The sequence below is a fragment of the Haliotis rubra genome, unplaced genomic scaffold, assembly GCF_003918875.1.
Source record: "Haliotis rubra isolate DU_JTF1 unplaced genomic scaffold, ASM391887v1 Scf115, whole genome shotgun sequence".
Taxonomy (NCBI): domain Eukaryota; kingdom Metazoa; phylum Mollusca; class Gastropoda; order Lepetellida; family Haliotidae; genus Haliotis; species Haliotis rubra.
The window spans coordinates 1,561,365-1,579,971 of NW_025765059.1; the positions used below are offsets into that span (position 1 = coordinate 1,561,365).

At 41.6% G+C, this 18,607-nt stretch overlaps 2 protein-coding genes across 2 annotated transcripts in view; both read left to right on the top strand.

Annotated features, from left to right (window-relative positions):
• Positions 1 to 573, top strand: part of LOC124254528 (U3 small nucleolar RNA-associated protein 15 homolog) — a 125,642-nt gene extending 125,069 nt beyond the window's left edge. The window contains 1 exon segment of the mRNA XM_046688346.1: positions 295 to 573. Coding sequence (XP_046544302.1) covers positions 295 to 521 — 227 coding nt within the window. The 3' untranslated portion in view covers positions 522 to 573.
• Positions 574 to 8,762: 8,189 nt separating this feature from the next.
• On the top strand, positions 8,763 to 17,807 carry LOC124254745 (hillarin-like). The gene is made up of 9 exons (XM_046688590.1): positions 8,763 to 8,816; positions 12,173 to 12,286; positions 12,726 to 12,952; positions 13,174 to 14,281; positions 14,657 to 14,810; positions 14,979 to 15,152; positions 16,245 to 16,531; positions 16,845 to 17,024; positions 17,760 to 17,807. The coding sequence occupies exons 1-9, from the start codon at positions 8,763 to 8,765 to the stop codon at positions 17,805 to 17,807; spliced, it is 2,346 nt and encodes a 781-aa protein (XP_046544546.1).
• Positions 17,808 to 18,607: the final 800 nt, after the last annotated feature.

Below are 18,607 nucleotides of genomic sequence, written 5' to 3' on the forward strand. Positions count from 1 at the left end.
AGTGGTGAAAGTGCTCTCTTGTCATGCTGAAGGCCCAGGTTTGATTCCCAAAATGGGTACAATATGTGAAGCCCATTTCTGATGTCCCCTGCCGTGATGTTGCTGGAATATTGCTAAAAGTGGCGTAAATCCATACTCACTCCCACTCCAATAGTCCCGGACGTTGCTCATGGAGTCAACCAATAGTATGGCCACCTGTGAATAATCTCTGACTGCAGTGTAAAACATCAGTTACTTCCAATGACCATTGATTCTCTAACCCATCACTTGTATGTATCCCCTGTGGTGTTGCAGACTTGTACTCGGACCAGATTGGACAAGGGACGGAGCTGGACAACCAGCTGGGGCAGCTGAAGGAGGTGCTGGGTAATGAGATGTTGTACATGAAGGACCTGCTGGAGCTGATGGGGGCCATGGACACACTGTTCTCAGCCGCCACCCCCCTCTCCACCCCCAGCAAAGACACGGCCACCACCCCGAACATCGCCCTCACACCATCCACCTCTGCTCAGACAGTTTGACGTCTGCTCTCATCACTAGTGTACATATGTAAATAAAAAATCTAAGAAGTAATACTGTTGTTTGTTATATTAATATTATGTTTTGTTGTATCCTCAAAGATTCTTATGTTAGTTACTATTAGTTAGTTTGTTGTTTAAAGCCACACTCAGCTGTTGTTTAAAGCCGTACTCCGCAATATTCCAGTCTTTAGATAATCAGTTACTATTGGATTATTCTTTGCTAATATTGGAGACCAGGATCTCGGGTCATCAGCAGGTGAGGCAATTCACTATGCAGAGTTGCGACGTTAAAACATGCCAAGAAGATAGTTCAAAATTCCCCTGGTTTTGACAAGTGTGTGAAGAAACCTATTTGTCTGACTCTCGGCCTTGCTCCTAAAAGACCTGACAATATCAGGCATGTAGCAAGCCATTTATTTCGTGTAAGCCCGATAGGTTGCAAAGCTTTATATTTAGATAGTATTGAGGGCTTGCCCAACCTTTTTAGCAAAAATCATGTGTAAGCCTGGGCTTTTTTTATAATGGTAGCTACACCCCTGAATATGTCATCAAAATGACTGTTGACACATCGTACTCAACTCACTGACTCTCAAACTCTTCTCCCAACCATCAATGATTCTTTGTTTCACTTCTTTTGATGGTCAGGGGCGGTGGGGTAGCCTAGTGGTTAAAGCGTTGGCTCGTCACGCCCAGGACCCGGGTTCGAATCCCCACATGGGTACAATGTGTGAAGCCCATTTCTGGTGTCCCCCGCCGTGATGTTGCTGGAATATTGCTAAAAGCGGCGTAAAACCAAACTCAGTCAGTCTTTTGATGGTCAATACCTGGTGTAGGGACCAGTCAACTGACAAGTTTAGACATGCTTCTGATTAAACGACAAATGTGCCATTATGGACAATGAGTTTTACTTTGCCAGTAAAAAGTCCATTTAGTTGGTTCATTGTCATTGGAATATTTTCAGTGTTTTGGGTGGCAGCCTATTTTTACAGAAACTGAGGCATCTGTCGTGAAGTGTGGATGAAACACTAAAGGTCCAGGGGAGATGTAATAGTAGTGAGCTTGTTTAGGAAGATGTTAGGTGTAGTGGTGAAAGTACCAGCTGGTCAGACTGAGAGTTTGAGTGCTCATATGGGTATAATGCATGGTGTCATCAACCCTGGCCTCGTTCCACAAAGCGTTTGTAACGCTAAGGTGATAGTAACTCCCATACTTTAACATAGACTTACAACTGTTGTAGCGCTAAGGTGATAGTAACTCCCATACTGTAACAGACTTACAACAGTCGTAGCGCTAAGGTGATAGTAACTCCCATACTGTAACATAGACTTACGACTGTCGTAGCGCTAAGGTGATAGTAACTCCCATACTGTAACATAGACTTACGACTGTCGTAGCGCTAAGGTGATAGTAACTCCCATACTGTAACATAGACTTACGACAGTCGTAGGGCTAAGGTGATAGTAACTCCCATACTGTAACATAGACTTACGACAGTCGTAGCGCTAAGGTGATAGTAACTCCCATACTGTAACAGACTTACGCCATAGTGCTGTAATGGTGCACTGATGTTTTGGAGTAGTTTCAGTAGACACAAAGAACTCATTATCAAGGATGGTGCCATTTCATTTTAGTTCCAGTTCTTTCCTCCATCATGAAGGTTCAAGGTCATGGTTGATTGTGTGACCTCAAAGGGTGTCAGAACAGATGCTGCTAGGGTCCTAGTCAAAATGGCCATAAAACATCCAAGTCAAAATGGCCACAATCCCCACAAACAAACAAAACAAAGTATGGCCATTTTGACTTTCTATGGCCATATTGACTTTTGGGTATGGAAATTTTGACTAGGGGTTGTGGCCATTTTGACTAGGGTCAGTGTTACCATTTTGACCAATCCTCATGAATGGCTTGATACTGGGTGATACAGCCAAAATCTTGTCACTGAGGTAATAACCAATCAATGAAGAGGATTCTATAAGAAAGATTGGTAGCAATTTTGCAAAAAGTGATCTTTTAGTTGTCTGTTTAGTCTCATTGACAGATTCACAACATGGTACTGTAGTAGTTTTAGCAAAAGATGTTTGATATATACAAAACAGTTAAGTTGAATTAATAAGACATACTTTGTTTACTCTTGCACAACCTATTAGCACACAATGAATTAACCTGTAAACTATTGAAATAAACACAGACTGTGTACTCGGTAGGTAAATTCTGTAGTATCCCAGGACTCTCAGTGAGTCAGTTACGTATGTAAGAAATGTACGCACCTGTACACACAGGTACCTAAATCATGTTCCAAGTCTGTTTACCCCAGTATTTAGTGCGAGAATCTGCAACACCTCTTACAATGTAAGGGGCGGTGGGGTAGTCTAGTGGTTAAAGCGTTGGCTCGTCACGCCGAAGACCCGGGTTTCGAATCCCCACATGGGTACAATGTGTGAAGCTCATTTCTGGTGTTCCCCGCTGTGATGTTGCTGATATATTGCTAAAAGCGGGGTAAAACCAAACTCAGTCAGTCAGTCTTACAATGTAAAGCTGAACTGAGAGATAAGAAGCTGAGACTTTCTTTAGTTGTTTGTTTTCTTTGCTATGTAGTCTGTGTTTACCAACATTTGAGGTACAGAAATGAGGGCACAGATTAGGTCCCCCTGCTGCCTTTATTTTAGTGCAAACACCACTGTGATAATTCTTCAAAGTGAGTGAGGTGTTTTTCAAGGATGGTATTGTAAAAGTAATCACATAGTGACATTTTTTTGTTCACAAAATCTCCTGAACTCTTGATCTTAAAAGTATCTTATCTATGTTACTTGCTCTACCACTACCCCTTTCTATCTTAGTACTTTGATCCCACCTATATGATATATGGATCTATAGAGGTGCGTAAAGATATCATACAAGTGAAAGGCACGAGGTACATCTTGTGTTGCCAGGCACATGTCACAGACACTAGATGAGTCTGGATACCAACACTAGAATGTCCTTGCAGTGCTGGCTTAACTACCTCATTCAGGATATCAGTTTGTCTTTAAGGAAAGTTTTACTGTCAGAAGGATTATTCGAAGTGACTGACCGGTTTTGTTTCATGAGGTCGATGTCTTTTGGTTGTGAAAGGAGAGTATTGTAACTGAACTTTTATATACTGGACAAAATAAGTTAGGGATATTGGTATTTTTATGATTGATATTTTATCGGTGTGTCAATGAGTAAATATATCATTATTCATAATTTCAAAATGTACATATATCCCTAACTATCTTTGCCCAGTATATTTCAAAATTCAGTCAAAACCAAAACTATGCTGAGAACTCCTGTTCAAATTTATTGTGACAGATTTATTGTGACAGATTTATTGCTGAAAATGCTTCAGCAGAACGTGTTATTACATTTAAAGACAAACGATCAAAAGTCCATACCAGTAGCATACCTGGCATATGCAAATGAGCCTCAACACAAGAGGGGGTTCACAAGCAAATTCTCACGGTCAGTAGCAAGTGTGTCCACCTTCGCCCCACTCCGGCCACCAGACTATAGACTACTAGGGGAAAACCATTTTTGCAACTTTGGTGGGGGATTCGGATGATGTCGTAAACGTAGGTCAATTTCATCAATGGGTATCATTTCGGGCCAGGGGAACACATTGACTTTGTTTGATTAAGATACCGTGGTGTACACTCGGGCGTGTGGCCTGGCGTAATCGTGCTGAAACCTCACTGAAGGGTCGTTCTGAAGCCAAAATGGTAAACTGACCATTTGCAAATCTCGTTTCGGTACCTCACAGCATTTCATTCTTTGCCTTAATCTCAATCACTGGTGCCCTTGCTGAAGCTGTTAACACACCCCGGACCAACTGTGAAACGATCCCCGTCCAGACTACATGGCCGGATGTAACGTTCACCTGTACCCCTGTATAGACATTTGTCCTCCCGTCAGCTCGGTGAAGAAGCAAACGTGTCTCATCCACGAAGAGAACTCTTCCCACTCACGTGCTCCCAAAGGCAAGTGTTGTCTGCTCCGCTGGAGACGTCGCGTCGATGTTCAGACGTCAGAACTGGCTGGGTGTTTTGCTTGGATGCCGTATACGCGTAGATGTCGTGGAATTGTTCTCGCAGTTGCCAGGTATGGTACGGGCTGTAACAGTTACTGGCTGGAACCTGAGTACGAGATGCGTGGGTTTGAATCCAACAGTCTTGACATTGGGTGGTTACTGGTGGGTTCTACGGGGACCACCTATAACTTGATTGATTTGCGGAAAACGTTGCCATAAGTGGACGTTCAACATCGATGAGCACCAGACAGAATCATACAGCTGCATAACAAAATTCCCAAATTTAAGCTCAATGTTCCACATATCATTCCATCGTTCGGGTATGTTTGTTGTAAACTTATCAATTAGTGTTGATATGATACACCTAACATACAAACATTATGTAGCCATTTGAAATAAAGTGAAAATGTATATTATAGTTACACATACATTGCTTTTATCTATCCTACCCATTTCAAGAGGATTTTCCATGCAGTACCAGGAATGGAAGTACTAGTAAGTGGACTCAAGCGCCATCTTGTACTTTTACCATGCTAACAATCATAATGTATTACTGTAATAAAACTAGTAACTAGTTTCCGTTATCAAAATGACAGTTTTATGAATTGCTCTAATCTAATTCGAGAATAATTTCCGAAATAGTAACAATTCATGCCTAACCATTAACATTTGGGCATAGATTCACTTTACACCAAATATTCCATGGAAATAAGACCGAGTTTTGTTCCAAATAATGAATATCTTGTTTTCAAGGCTTCTGTTAATTAGAAAGCATGGCCAGATGGCGATATTGAACAGTAGTTGAATGGGGTCATATAAATAATTGGCCTCAGAGAGTCGGGAATGGCTTGAAAGAATGTGCAACAGATCATGGCTTCAAAATTTAAATGTACTGCTTCCATTCATGGTATGATAAAGCTCTACCAGAAATACAAAGCAAATGGTAGTGTAACTGATCGTAAAAGGTCAGGTGGGCCCCGATGTACAACTAATCCTGAAGACAGAATGATACGAAGATTGTGCCTGAGAGACAGGTTTATGACTGGACATTTTAAGAGGTCGACTCCAAGGTATTTTAGGCCGACGCATCAGTCATATGTCTGTGTCAAGGGGTCCACATGAATTTGCCCTCAAATGCTACGTACCAAGCCGGAAACCATTTGTGAACAGACCTCAACGGAAAAGAGACTTATCTGGGCCAAAGCACATAAGCATTTTGGTGTGCAGGATTGGAACCATGTCATATTCTCAGACGAATCAATATTTAGATGCTTCAGTAATAGACGCCGAATGCAAGTTTGGCGTTTTTCAACTGAGAGGTATCGTCATTACTGCTCTCAGCGCACGTTAAAGCACCCACCCCATGTCCATGTGAGGGGCCTCATGTCACATAATGGCCTTGGTTTCCTGAAAAAGGTACCTGGTACCCTTAACAGTTTGAGGTACCAGCAAATACTCATAAATGATATCAAGCAACACTGTGAATGTCTCGTTTTCCCTCATTTGCGCAAGATACATAATTTGAAATCCACACAACGTGTTTGGGCTACCAAGGGGTACCACTGCTTGACTGGTCTGGGCATTCTCCTGACATGAGCCTAATTGAGTCCCTCTGGGATATCATTGGTAAAGAAAGTGGCCACATGCATGCCTACGTCAAGCTCAGAGCTTTGGGAATCGATTAAGAAACATTAGTACTCTCTGACAAATAACACCCTCCGAGCATTATACCAAAGTATGCCCCGACGAATAAAAGCTGGCATCAAGTCCAGGGGTGGAAATACTCCTTATTAACATGGTTATAGAATTCTGTAAACTGTACATCACTGATGTTTATTATAACTGCCAAAATATGTACCTGTTTGCCAGTAATAAAGCCTGATTAACGAATGTAACGGACTTTTGGTATGCAGCTGTACTTTTAGCTCTCCATCTGTTATATTTCCCCGCGGCGTAGCTTGTGGAGCTTGTTTCAGAACGATGAATGGAGATGTTTCCCCTCTACATTTTCTATGAATGCACTGAGTGGAAGTGATAGGCGTCTGGTTGTCTGGCCTTCTAAAGTGAACAAAATGGTGGCTATGTTGCTCGAATGTGTCATACTTCCTTCAAATTTCCTAGATTTTGATTCCCAGATTGAAACTAGAAGGTTAACCAGGAATCATTCTGTCAAAGAACAAGGTGTGAAACTAATGAACAACGCAGAAATGTGATGCAATCAGCAATTGTATTCTAAAATTAACTTAGTTCACATATCCATACAACTACAAGGCATCATTATTTCAGGACAGTACAAATTAGAGTGGCTGAACAAATTCAGAGGTAATGTAATACAAGACCAGTGATCGTAGCAATGAAGACAGTGACTCACCTGTCACCAACAGTAATCCAGCTTGCAAGAAAGTCACAGAATCCGGGGTATAGTGATCATCATATATTAATGCTGGGCTTTTGGTAACATAAGATGTAATGTGAGATAAGAGTTAACTCCCTTACATACTTTTGAAAACGACTCCGGATGATTCCCAACTTCCTGGGTCAACATATAGTGGGAAGCACCATAGACCTGTAGTATCCTGAAGTACCTTCCAGAACTAATATAGTACAAGTCTAAATATAGCACACCAATGTGTTATACTTGAAACAAATTTCATAGATACACAATGAAGTCACATCACACGTGCATTTCGAACATTTTAACAAACTCTTTCACTGGTACAAATCCCAAAAATCATTCACAGGGTTACCAATTAAAATATCCATGTCACAAAAACGTTTTCCGCTGAGTTAATTACAGACTGCACATACCACATTGTTGAATGCAGCGAAAAAACAAACAAACAATCAATAACGAGCATTGTCATACACTCGCCCCAGTAAAACATGTTCAGAATTCTATTCAAGTCTTGTCTTTTCAGTAACATAACGAAACATCAAGACAATTCAAAACGTATCAGAAAGCACTGCCTCGCTTCCGGGTCGATGTGTGGGCACATTTTCATTAGAGGTCACATGGCTGTATTTTAGACCCATTTCCCCACCAGTTGTATTCCAATTACCGTTATACACCAACTATGTGATATCCGAAACTACGGTCCATCAGTACCCAAATGGATCACAACACGATTAGATGAATATTTATATAACATAAGTCCAACAGAACAAGCGACGGATATGTATATCACCGTAAAACTCAGGGATAACAGAAACGTTATCTGTTAAACAGGTTAGAAGCTTTTGACAAGAACAAAAACCACAGCAGTATATCAAGGATAAAACATATATTGACACTTTCGAACCTAGGTGAATGATCGCCTGTTTGTGATATCAGATTGAAGAAGTGCAAAGTCTAGTTACATTTCCACTTTTAACATATGAGGTAACATACAACACAACAACAACACAACGATTTCAAGACAGTTCAGAGTCCTTCGTCTTGAGAGAAGGTCATCACAGAATTGTCACCCTGCTGCCTGTGGTACAAGTGTGTCTCCACAACAAGGCTATGTTTGAACTGCTCTGCGATGGGTAGACCTGCTGAGAGGAGATCGGGCCCTTAGGACAACTTCCCGATCAACGTTGCAATGCCTAAATCGTTGTGTACACATACTGAAAATACCTCTCATTCAAACAACAATCTGTCCGTAACAAAAAAGAGTTTCTTTTCGTTTGCGACAATGTGGTACGTGGAATTCAGTTAACATGCCCACAGCAGGGGGCAACAACCGAAGTGGTGGTGATACTGTTTAGCTTACACGCCCACAGCAGTGACAACGACCAGTGCAGTGATACTGTTTAGTTCAGGCATTGATAGGGACATCATCCACTGTGGGTTCCATGTTCATTTCCACTTTGATTGACAGAGTGTACCTAGCTACTGCAAATTTAGGATACATTTTGAATGCCCGAAAGGAAATTGCGTTTAGAAGAAGGCTGCCAATTTACACATGTAAGTATTTATACATGTATCTATGCTAACATGCATGCATGGATATGGAATTTGTTTTTGACAGGACGGATTATGTCAGTTTTATTTAAAACTTTATGCTATGTAACTACGTAATTGTCCCCGTCTGTTTTGACAATTTCACCATGAAACGATGATCAAGATGTTTTGGACAATATGTACAAATGAGTTGATACATAATTTACAATTGTGTTCAGCTTCAGGGGATACAGCATAGACTGTGATCAGGATGGGTTGTGGAGCCAGCCAGCAGGTGCTAACGGACGATCCGGACATAGACCCAGTAAGTAGCCTTACGGCAAGTGACATTGTGGCTCATCTACTCACTTGCATATATCACCTGTGAAGATCCGGGTTAGAATTGATCTTCAGCAACCCATGCTTGTCGTAAGAGGCGACTAACGGGATCGGTTGGCCAGGCTCGCTGACTTGGTTGACCACGTGTCATCAGTTCCCAATAGCGTAGATGGATGCTCATGTCATTGATCACTGGATTGTCTGGTCCAGACTCGATTATTTAGAGACCGCCGCCATATAGATGGAATATTGCTGAGTGCGGAGTAAAACAACTGCCAAACCAAACCAAACCACTTGCATATATCACACAACTGCAACCAAATCATGTAGCTTAGATGATATAGTATGACCAGAAATTATTGAGAATTTTAGGAATATGTTTAATTGGATTTCTAGTATAAACAACCTTGACCAGCTATCAAGTGCTTGGTTTCATTCAAGAGAGACAACTCCATTAATCCTTTTTCATTAGTTTGTGAAGAGTTATCCCCCTTTGTTTACTTGCTAGCAGACGACATTTTCAGTGATCCTCAGTATGGATGATTTAGAGAAGAGGAAGTTGATTTTAGAGTATTATTACAAGGGCATCAGATCAGCTAAAGTGATTTCAAGTAGAACAGGCATCCCTTTGTCCACTGTTTATCGTGTTTTGAAAAATATTGCAAATGGATATGGCATTGAGCACCAGGGAGGCGCAGGTAGGCCCAGAAAGTTGACTGTCGGTGACAGGAGGCGGCTTGGTATTCTTGTTTCTAAAAACAAACGAAGGAGTTTAGAAAACTTAAGGCTGGATATGATTGAAGAGGAACTGTGGCTGTCTGTAAGGGGACAATTAGAACTGAGCTGCATGCAATGGGTTGACAGAAAAGTCGAGGAATTCCATCACCGATCATGAAACCTGAACAAAAGGAGCGAAGGTTGAACTGGTGCTTACAGCATAGAAATTTTAACTGGGACAATGTGATTTTCTCAGATGAAAGTTCTGTGTGGCTGTTTCCCAATACACTGAAATTCTGGACCAAACAAACTGAAAAACCTTTGTATCAGCGCCCAAAGTACAGTCCGAAATTTAACGTGTGGGGTGGCATATCTGTGTTAGGGGCAACGCCCCTCTGTGTATTTGAAGGGAATATGAACAGTGAGCGGTACACTGATATTCTCGAGGGACATTTACTTCCATCTGCTCACGTGTTCTATGGAAATTTTTGGATTTTCCAGCAGGACAACGACCCAAAACATCGTTCAAAGCATTCACAGGCCTGGTTTCGGACCCAAAATATGACATTATTAGATTGGCCAAGCTATAGCCCTGACCTAAATCCAATAGAAAATGTTTGGGGACTTATGAAGGAAAGTGTCAATAAGAAAAATCTGACAAATATTGCTGAAATGAAAGAAGAGGTGGTCCGATATTGGGACAGCATGGACCACGACTTTCTAACTTCTTAGATCAGTAGTATGCCCCGCCGCATTGAAGCCTGCATTGCTGCCCATGGTGACTTGACAAAATACTAACTGTTCACCTGTCTTTGAATCTGGAGTTATGTTCTGCTAATATTCACATTTAATACGTGAGTAATGAGTGAAAAAAAAAAAAAAATTACAATCTTTAAATTCTCAATAATTTCTGGTTGTACTGTATCTTGCATGTTGGCATTACGTTTCATCACCTTGACTGACTTATATAAATATAAAGTATTATGAAAGTATGTTACTCATTAACGCTCTGCACTAAACCCTGTTATAGAATGCCGAAATACCAGCTATCTTTTATTGCTGACATGAGAGTGTAATGAGAGGGTAAGCACTGTAGGTACATCACAAGTGTTGATGCCAGCAGAACAGATAACTCTCCAACATTTATTGGTATCTCTAGAAGATATATTTGGAACATATTTCAATTGTTCCCTTAGATATTGTTTCGCTATATAGTTCCAACTGAACCTTTTATTTGCGACAGAGGCATAACTACCATGTATAGGCAAACACTGTTCGGAGATACGTTTTCAACCATGTCAGTGATTGCCTTTCACGTCGATCAGTCGCCCGCCTTACTCGAGTAATTGCCCTTCACGAAAGGAGGGTACTCTTGTCTATGGAACGTCTAGACTTGTGCGCCCTGTTGTTGCGACGAAGAGCGCAAGTAAATTAGTCAGTGTTTTATCTTTGTTAATAATTCACTTGCCTCTGCATGTGTTTCTGACGGGTGTCACCAGTGGGGCAGGATGTATAATGGGTCCTGCTTTCAGCATATATGTCTCATGAAAAGGTTGTGCCGCTTTATTTACGAGCGTGTCACACAACCATTGTATACCTGTATTCGCACGTAATACACAGTTATAAGCATTAAATCACAAGACGGACGTGTTATAGCCACATAATCTACAGGTCTTAGAATCGTTCAAAGATAATGTGAGACATACTGGCCAAATAGCACTTTAATTTGAGTTAAAGGCAATATAAGTTTTGTTTAAGAACATGTTGTTTACATTCTCCTTGCGTTGCCATTGACAGTTAGCCAGACCCGGAAGTGTTAGTATGAGAGAGCCTGACATCTCGATAACTCTCTACAAGCTTATCGTAAGGTTAGGTAACGACTTATCAACACGATTGCTGTTCGTGTTCAGCATTATCGGTCATGTCTCTTTCAGTGTTTATATTTAACAGTCAGAGATAGCAGGTTTGGGGAAGGTCTTATTGAGGAGGAGATTAACATACTGTGTATTCCATGTAGACCTGTAACTGTAGAATTAATTGAATTGGAAATCGAACGAGTAGAATATATTTACCCACCTCCACATGTCTGTTTAATGTGGGGGAAAAACCCGAAGTGATGCAGGACGTAAAAAACATGAGCGCGACCATGATGTTCACAAACCTAGAAACATAAGCGGGACTAACCAGGTTTCGAACCAACGATCAAAGATCTTGCATGACCAAGGGAGGCAACTCAAAGCGACTTATGGCGCTTTAGATGGCAGGACCATCCTTGAAACACCTTCGTCTGGTTCATATTCAGATACCTGTATAAATATTTTGATTCATTTTAGTTATTCATAACAAAACTATGTTTATGATGCATCTGAATCGAAGAACGAACTCTGAGTTTAAACTGATGTTTTCTTGCAAACGGAAAGAGTTAGTGTCAACATGACAGGCGATGATCGTACTACTATGTGGAACAGTATTCAGGATTCCTTCGCGGACATGAGTATAGGGAGACTTGGGCAAGATTGGTGTAGTTCCCCTACCCTTTTCACATGACCTAATATACGTTACTACATATATTAGAATACAGATGGCGAGGTTAGCTACAGAACCCATGACCTTTCCTGTTTAAAGATCGACGTCCCTGACTTTGTGAAAGGGTATAAATCTCCTTCACCTCCCAAGTGGAAGAAGAGAGATGTGTTCGACGTAACAAACAGCAAAAACCTTGACAGCCGAGCAAGTCAGGTATCGTTAAACTTCGATCATTGTGTAATCAGATTTTCACAGCCTTTTGTTCGTGTTTGTATTTAAAACTTTTTGTACTTAAATGCCGAAATGTAAAATGATACCACCAGATATGCTCGCCTGAGTGAAATATTATATATATGTTAATGATCCCTCATAAATACAGTGTTCTTATAAAATGGGTAGTTATATGGTATCGTTCTAATCGGTTTGTACATTCTCTATGATTATGTATTGTGTGTCGAAGACTGTGAACTAAATGTCATGCGATGATAAACGCATATCAAGAGTGTTTGACACGTTTCTTTTGCTGAAACTATCCACCAAAGTGTACATATAACGCCATGTTGGTCAGACAAATCCTTAGTTTGAAAACAAGCCTCGACTGAGAGAATCCATTTCCCTGATCTATTGACGGATGCTTTCAACTGACGTGCAGGTTACCGTCACGGACAACACCACATTTGAAGCACTAGCTTCTGACCTGACTAGTGGCCTGAGCACTGACCTGGAGAGAGTCCGAGCCCTGTTCATCTGGGTGGGCCACCAGGACTTCGACCAACAGTTCTACCCGGGAGTGACCGATGGTCGGACACCACGTGGATATATGAAACTGATGAAGCTGAAGAAAGGGTCATATGCCTCCTTCTTTGCCCTTTTGTGTCGGTACGTATTGTAGAGAATATTCAGAAAGGGCGAGTGAGAGAATATGTCTAAGTTACAATAGCTATAGAATAACAATGGATAAATAACAATGTATCGAACGTAATAAATTCACCAACATTGATATTCTAACTGCTTGTTCGCCATCGTGTTAAACAATCTACATGGTATGTACTTACTGTGAGACATTTAAAAAAGATATTCGTCAATGTGATTTTCCTCAGAGCTGCAAAACTACCATGTGTCATAGTCAAGGGTCATGTCAAAAGCCTGGGCTATGAGGTTGGCGATCAGGACGTCAGTAGATTGATGGCAACCTGGAACATCGTCTACGTTGACGGGTCGTGGCAAATTGTCCACCCAATGTGGGCCTTCACGGGAGTTATCGGTCATGACAGTGGGAAATGGGTCAAAATAGAGGCTGATGGCAAAGGGACAAGGGAGAGAGCTCAAGCCAGACAAGGAATAAACATAAGGAGGATAGGGGAAGATTTCTTTCTGCCACATCCCGACGAGTTTGTCTATACTTGTATGGCGGAGAAACGAGAATGGCAGCTTATCAAAGACACGTGGGACCTTCATAGATTTTGCAACGTGCCTCGTTTTCAGTTCAGGTACTTCACATCAGGCTACAAACTCATACGCGAACACAAATCTATTCTTCTGTCTGAAAATGGAAAATGCGAGCTGGAATTTGAGCAAACGAAAGACACGAAATCACATCTTGCATACGACCTGTATTTTGATGAAGAACAGTCAAAAGATAAATTGCCAGACGGAATTGAACTGCCACGATGTGTTTTCCTGGAAACTAACGGAAAACACGTTAGACTTGTTGTACGATTCCACGTGGCCGGCATATATAAACTGTCTATCAAGTACAACTTGCTGGGGATTATTGCTGTACCCATCGCGGCCTTCAAACTGGTGGTGAACGAAAGGGCGGAAAACAAAAACATGTTTCCAATAAATCCTCCCATTGGATTTGGTTTTGGTCAAACAGCCAAGGTTAATGGTTTAGAGGCTCCTTCACACAAATCCGGGGTGGTTGTGATGCAGAGGCGCACGATTAAGACATTCAGCTTCCAGATGACGACGAGGATGCAGGTTGTCGCCCGGCTGCGCCACAACAACTTGCAGTCAGAGGAACTGGATCAATATGTGGATCAGGAAGTCAAGGACAAGAACGTTAAGATCCATGTGACGATGCCAGAGGACGGAGACAATGAGGAGTATGCTCTTCAGATTTACACAGGGGAAGAGAAGAAAGACAACAACGTCGTCAACTACTTGCTGACGAGTCGGAAAGAGGATTTCGAGAAGATTCAAGAGGTAGGTGTTTTCATACTTTCTTTTTCAAAACTTTTTCAAATGAACAAGCCCAAATCTTATGGTGGTATCTGCGGAACCTGGGTCCGATCCACAAAAGTTTCGTAACGTTACGACCTGTCGTACTTCTATAGTTTACCATAGTCTTAAGAATGTCGTTGCCCTACGAACGCTTTGAGGACCGGGACCCTGGAAAACAAATCCATGTGATACTTGTCATGGTGATGTTATATACTATTCATAATATTCAAGAATTAAAGACATGGCCCTTACAGCATCATCCATCTAAACTCAATTCCTCTCACAAATAGAAGCGACAAAACCCTTTCCACATTTATAGCAAGTACCCCAACCATAGTGTTCTATTTGTGTACCAAGGACAAAGTTCGGAAGAACCTGCAGATCGCCCTTGGAGGCCACAAGATCAGCACCCTGCAGAAAGCAATCAAAGAGTTTGAAGTAGCTAAACTCAAAGACACAAGTGGGGATCTGAGGAAAGCAAAGCTTAAGTTGGACAAACTTAGGAAACAACGTGAGACAACCTCCTCAGCCTTAGGAAAAACATCTAAACGTCATTCATTCCAACACTGAAATGAATAGTTATTGTTTTCGCTTCAATCTGTTTCTACCGTTCTGAATACATCCATCCATCCATATCTACATACATACTTCTGAAAAAGAATGTTCACGTATTTTATAGGAATAAAGGAAGAGGAGATCAACTCACTTAAACGAAATTTGAAGAAGGCACTGAAACAACGCAGCCTGGCAGATTTGGAGAAGGCGATTGCCGCCGCGGACGGGTCAGGTTATCCCGACCTACAGGAACTGTTGTTGATAGCCAGGGCAATGGTGGCGGACTTGGAGCAGGAGGGTGAGTAAATGCTGGGACGGGTTAGAGTGGGGGTGATGATGATAGAGGTGTATGGGCTTACCGCTCAAACACCATACACGTGACGGGCAATGATATAACAAGATCTTTACTTGGAGATAATGCTGAAACATTACCTAAATAAATCTCTCAGCGATGGGTTTGTTTGTTGTTAACGACACAGCACTAATCGCGCTATGACGGCAGTTTATAAATACTCGAGTCTAGACCAGATAATCCAGTGATTGACATTATGAGCATTAATCTACGCCGCTTGGATACGATGACATGTGTCAGCCAAGTCAGCTATCCTGTATCTATATACATCATCAATAGTATCCCTATTGGCTTGTCTTCAGAGATCGATGGACAGATGGAATCTGACATCCGAGATCGACTAATTAGCGCCACCAAGGCCAGGAAGAGGAGGGTCTAGAAGCTGCAATAGTATGCTTTCAGGACGCCAACCTACAAGACAAGGGCGATTTGACCGAAGCCAGGATAGTTCTGCGTAGTCTTTATGAGGAAGGTATATACCGTTGTAATATAGTATGACCAGAAATTATTGAGAATTTTAAGAATATGTTTAATTGGTTTCTAGTATAAACAATATGAACAATATATATATGAAGCCTGCATTGCTGCCCATGGTGACTTGACAAAATACTAACTGTTCACCTGTCTTTGAATCTGGAGGTATATTCTGCTAATATTCACATTTAATACGTGAGTAATGAGTGAAAAAATTAAAAAATTTACAATCTTTAAATTCTCAGTAATTTCTGGTTGTACTGTAACAATTGAAATGATACATAAGAAAGAGCCCACGGGAACTAGACCCAGAACAGTAGACCTGAGAATTTACATTCGAAGTGACCAAGTAATGTTTCATTCAGATGTAATAAAATTCACAAAGCAGGATTCTACGAGGCCGGAAATGTTTTGCTTTTTTTGCCCAGTAATTTTACGCAACGCATCTTTGTATGTACGTCTCTCCAGACATAACTGTGACAAACTATTTATCAGTTTGGATGTGAGATTTGATATGCGTCGATTGTTGTCATCGTAAAAGTAATTTATTCCTACATTCCGCAGCTGTTGAGAAGGAAATGACCAAGAAGAACCTAAAGAGGCTAGAGTCTTCCCTGAATAGTATTGAAGCCAGCGCTATTGAAGACGAACTCCAGAACTCCCAGGTTATTCAGAAAGCTCACAGATTCCTCCAGCAACAGAAACGACTTGAACGGTTCCTGAGTCCAATCCTGGCCATGAAGAACGGAACTGTTGCTGAGATCCACGGCTACAAGGACACTAACCCACTGATCGTGGACGTAATGAAAGCCACGTTCATAACACTGGGACACCGTCAGAATGAACTGGAGGTACCGCAGAAACATCCAAATTGTAATCCATTCCTCGCAAGTTTAAGATATTCTACACATTTAACAATTTACCGTCAAATCTATGTTGTCGACTTCTGCTTACTATAAATTGGTTATTAAAATATAAATGACCCGCAGAAGCAGTTCACAGTGCTTGTAACCGTCCATTGTATTTGGTGTCTTCTCCAATACCTGCATTTAGTTTAAAATTGAAAGAACAAAAATGTCACAGGTATAGTCAGTGCTATTTATATTCATAGTACAGTAGTTGACGCTCTCCTGCACTCTTTCGCTGATTTCTAATTTGTTGTAGAGTTGGAGTGCGATTCAAAAGCAACTTATTCCAAGTTTCCAAATAATTACACGGATTAAATCCTTCAACCTGGACAAGCTGCATGTCCGGACAGCGGACAGAGCCAGGATGCTGCTTCAGAAGTATACGATGGATGACGTCAGAGAGGTCAGCGCGGGGCTGGCTACTTTCTACAAATGGGTGGGTATCCTGGTACATTAGAAACGTGACGATACTATTCATGAGAGACTAGAATACATGTTAATTCTGTATGACTTCATCATTGGTAGTTTATGTGTTCAGCATGCGTGTATGTCTGCCAGAGCATTGAAAAACATTTCGACTCATCAACCCTTGACCCCTGCCCAGAAAATAAAAGCAACAAATCCCTTTCCATGATAAACACCCAAACCGCCAATTTGTTGGCCTCGTTCTGTTTAACATTATTAGTTTCAATTATATTTGAATTCTTTGTCCTTTCTAACAACGTTAGTTGATCAAGTTTTGAGTTAGTGTTATACAAAACCTTTGCAAACGCCACTATGATCAAATGAAACCAAAGATGCAATACCGCCTACAGCACCAGTATTTTCATGGCAAGATACTGAGTCTGGGGTGTTAGTCTCTGCACCAACAGCGGCCTCAGTCATTGGATCTGTAATGTTATACTGGCACCCGGCATAAGGGACTGAAACAAAGACTGGTCGGCGTGTGGTTAGTATACTGTGTCGTAGTCTGGTACCAAGGTATGACAGAGGATGGTATCTCAGTGGGCTAGCACTATAAAACCGGGACTAGTACGGACTAGTACAATCACACGCGGCTGCAATGTTGAATGCATATGACTATCCATTTCAAATCATAGCTTCGTTGTGTGTTGTTTTGGGAAACAAGTTCTAGAACACCTGATGATGTAGTTTAATGTGATCGTTTCAGAGCAGCAACGTGCTTCAAGAAGCCACGGCGATCCACGACCATGACTAGATACCCAGATCGACGGGACATCATTTTCTCTCAACGCCAGGCCTCATATTCAGTCCCCAAAACACCTTAACACTAGGACCGACGTTACTCCCCAAAACACCTTAACACTAGGACCGACGTTACTCCCCAAAACACCTTAACACTAGGACCGACGTTACTCCCAAAACACACTTAACTTTACTCCCAAAAACACCTTAACACTAGGACCGACGTTACTCCCCAAAACACCTTAACACTAGGACCGACGTTACTCCCCAAAACACCTTAACACTAGGACCGACGTTACTCCCACAAACACCTTAACACTAGGACCGACGTTACTCCCCAAAACACCTTAACACTAGGACCGACGTTACTCCCACAAACACCTTAACACTAGGACACTCCCAAAAACACCTTAACACTAGGACCGACGTTACTCCCTGGGACAAAACCTTACTTTAACACACTAGGACCGACGTTACTCCCCACAAACACCTTAACACTAGGACGTTACTCCCAAAACACCTTAACACTAGGACCGACGTTACTCCCACAAACACCTTAACACTAGGACCGACGTTACTCCCACAAACACCTTAACACTAGGACCGACGTTACTCCCCAAAACACCTTAACACTAGGACCGACGTTACTCCCACAAACACCTTAACACTAGGACACGACGTTACTCCCACAAAACACCTTAACACTAGGACCGACGTTACTCCCACAAAACACTTTAGCACTGGGACACTTGTTACTCCCGAAAACACCTTAAAACTAGGACCGACGTTATTCCCACAAAACACTTTAGCACT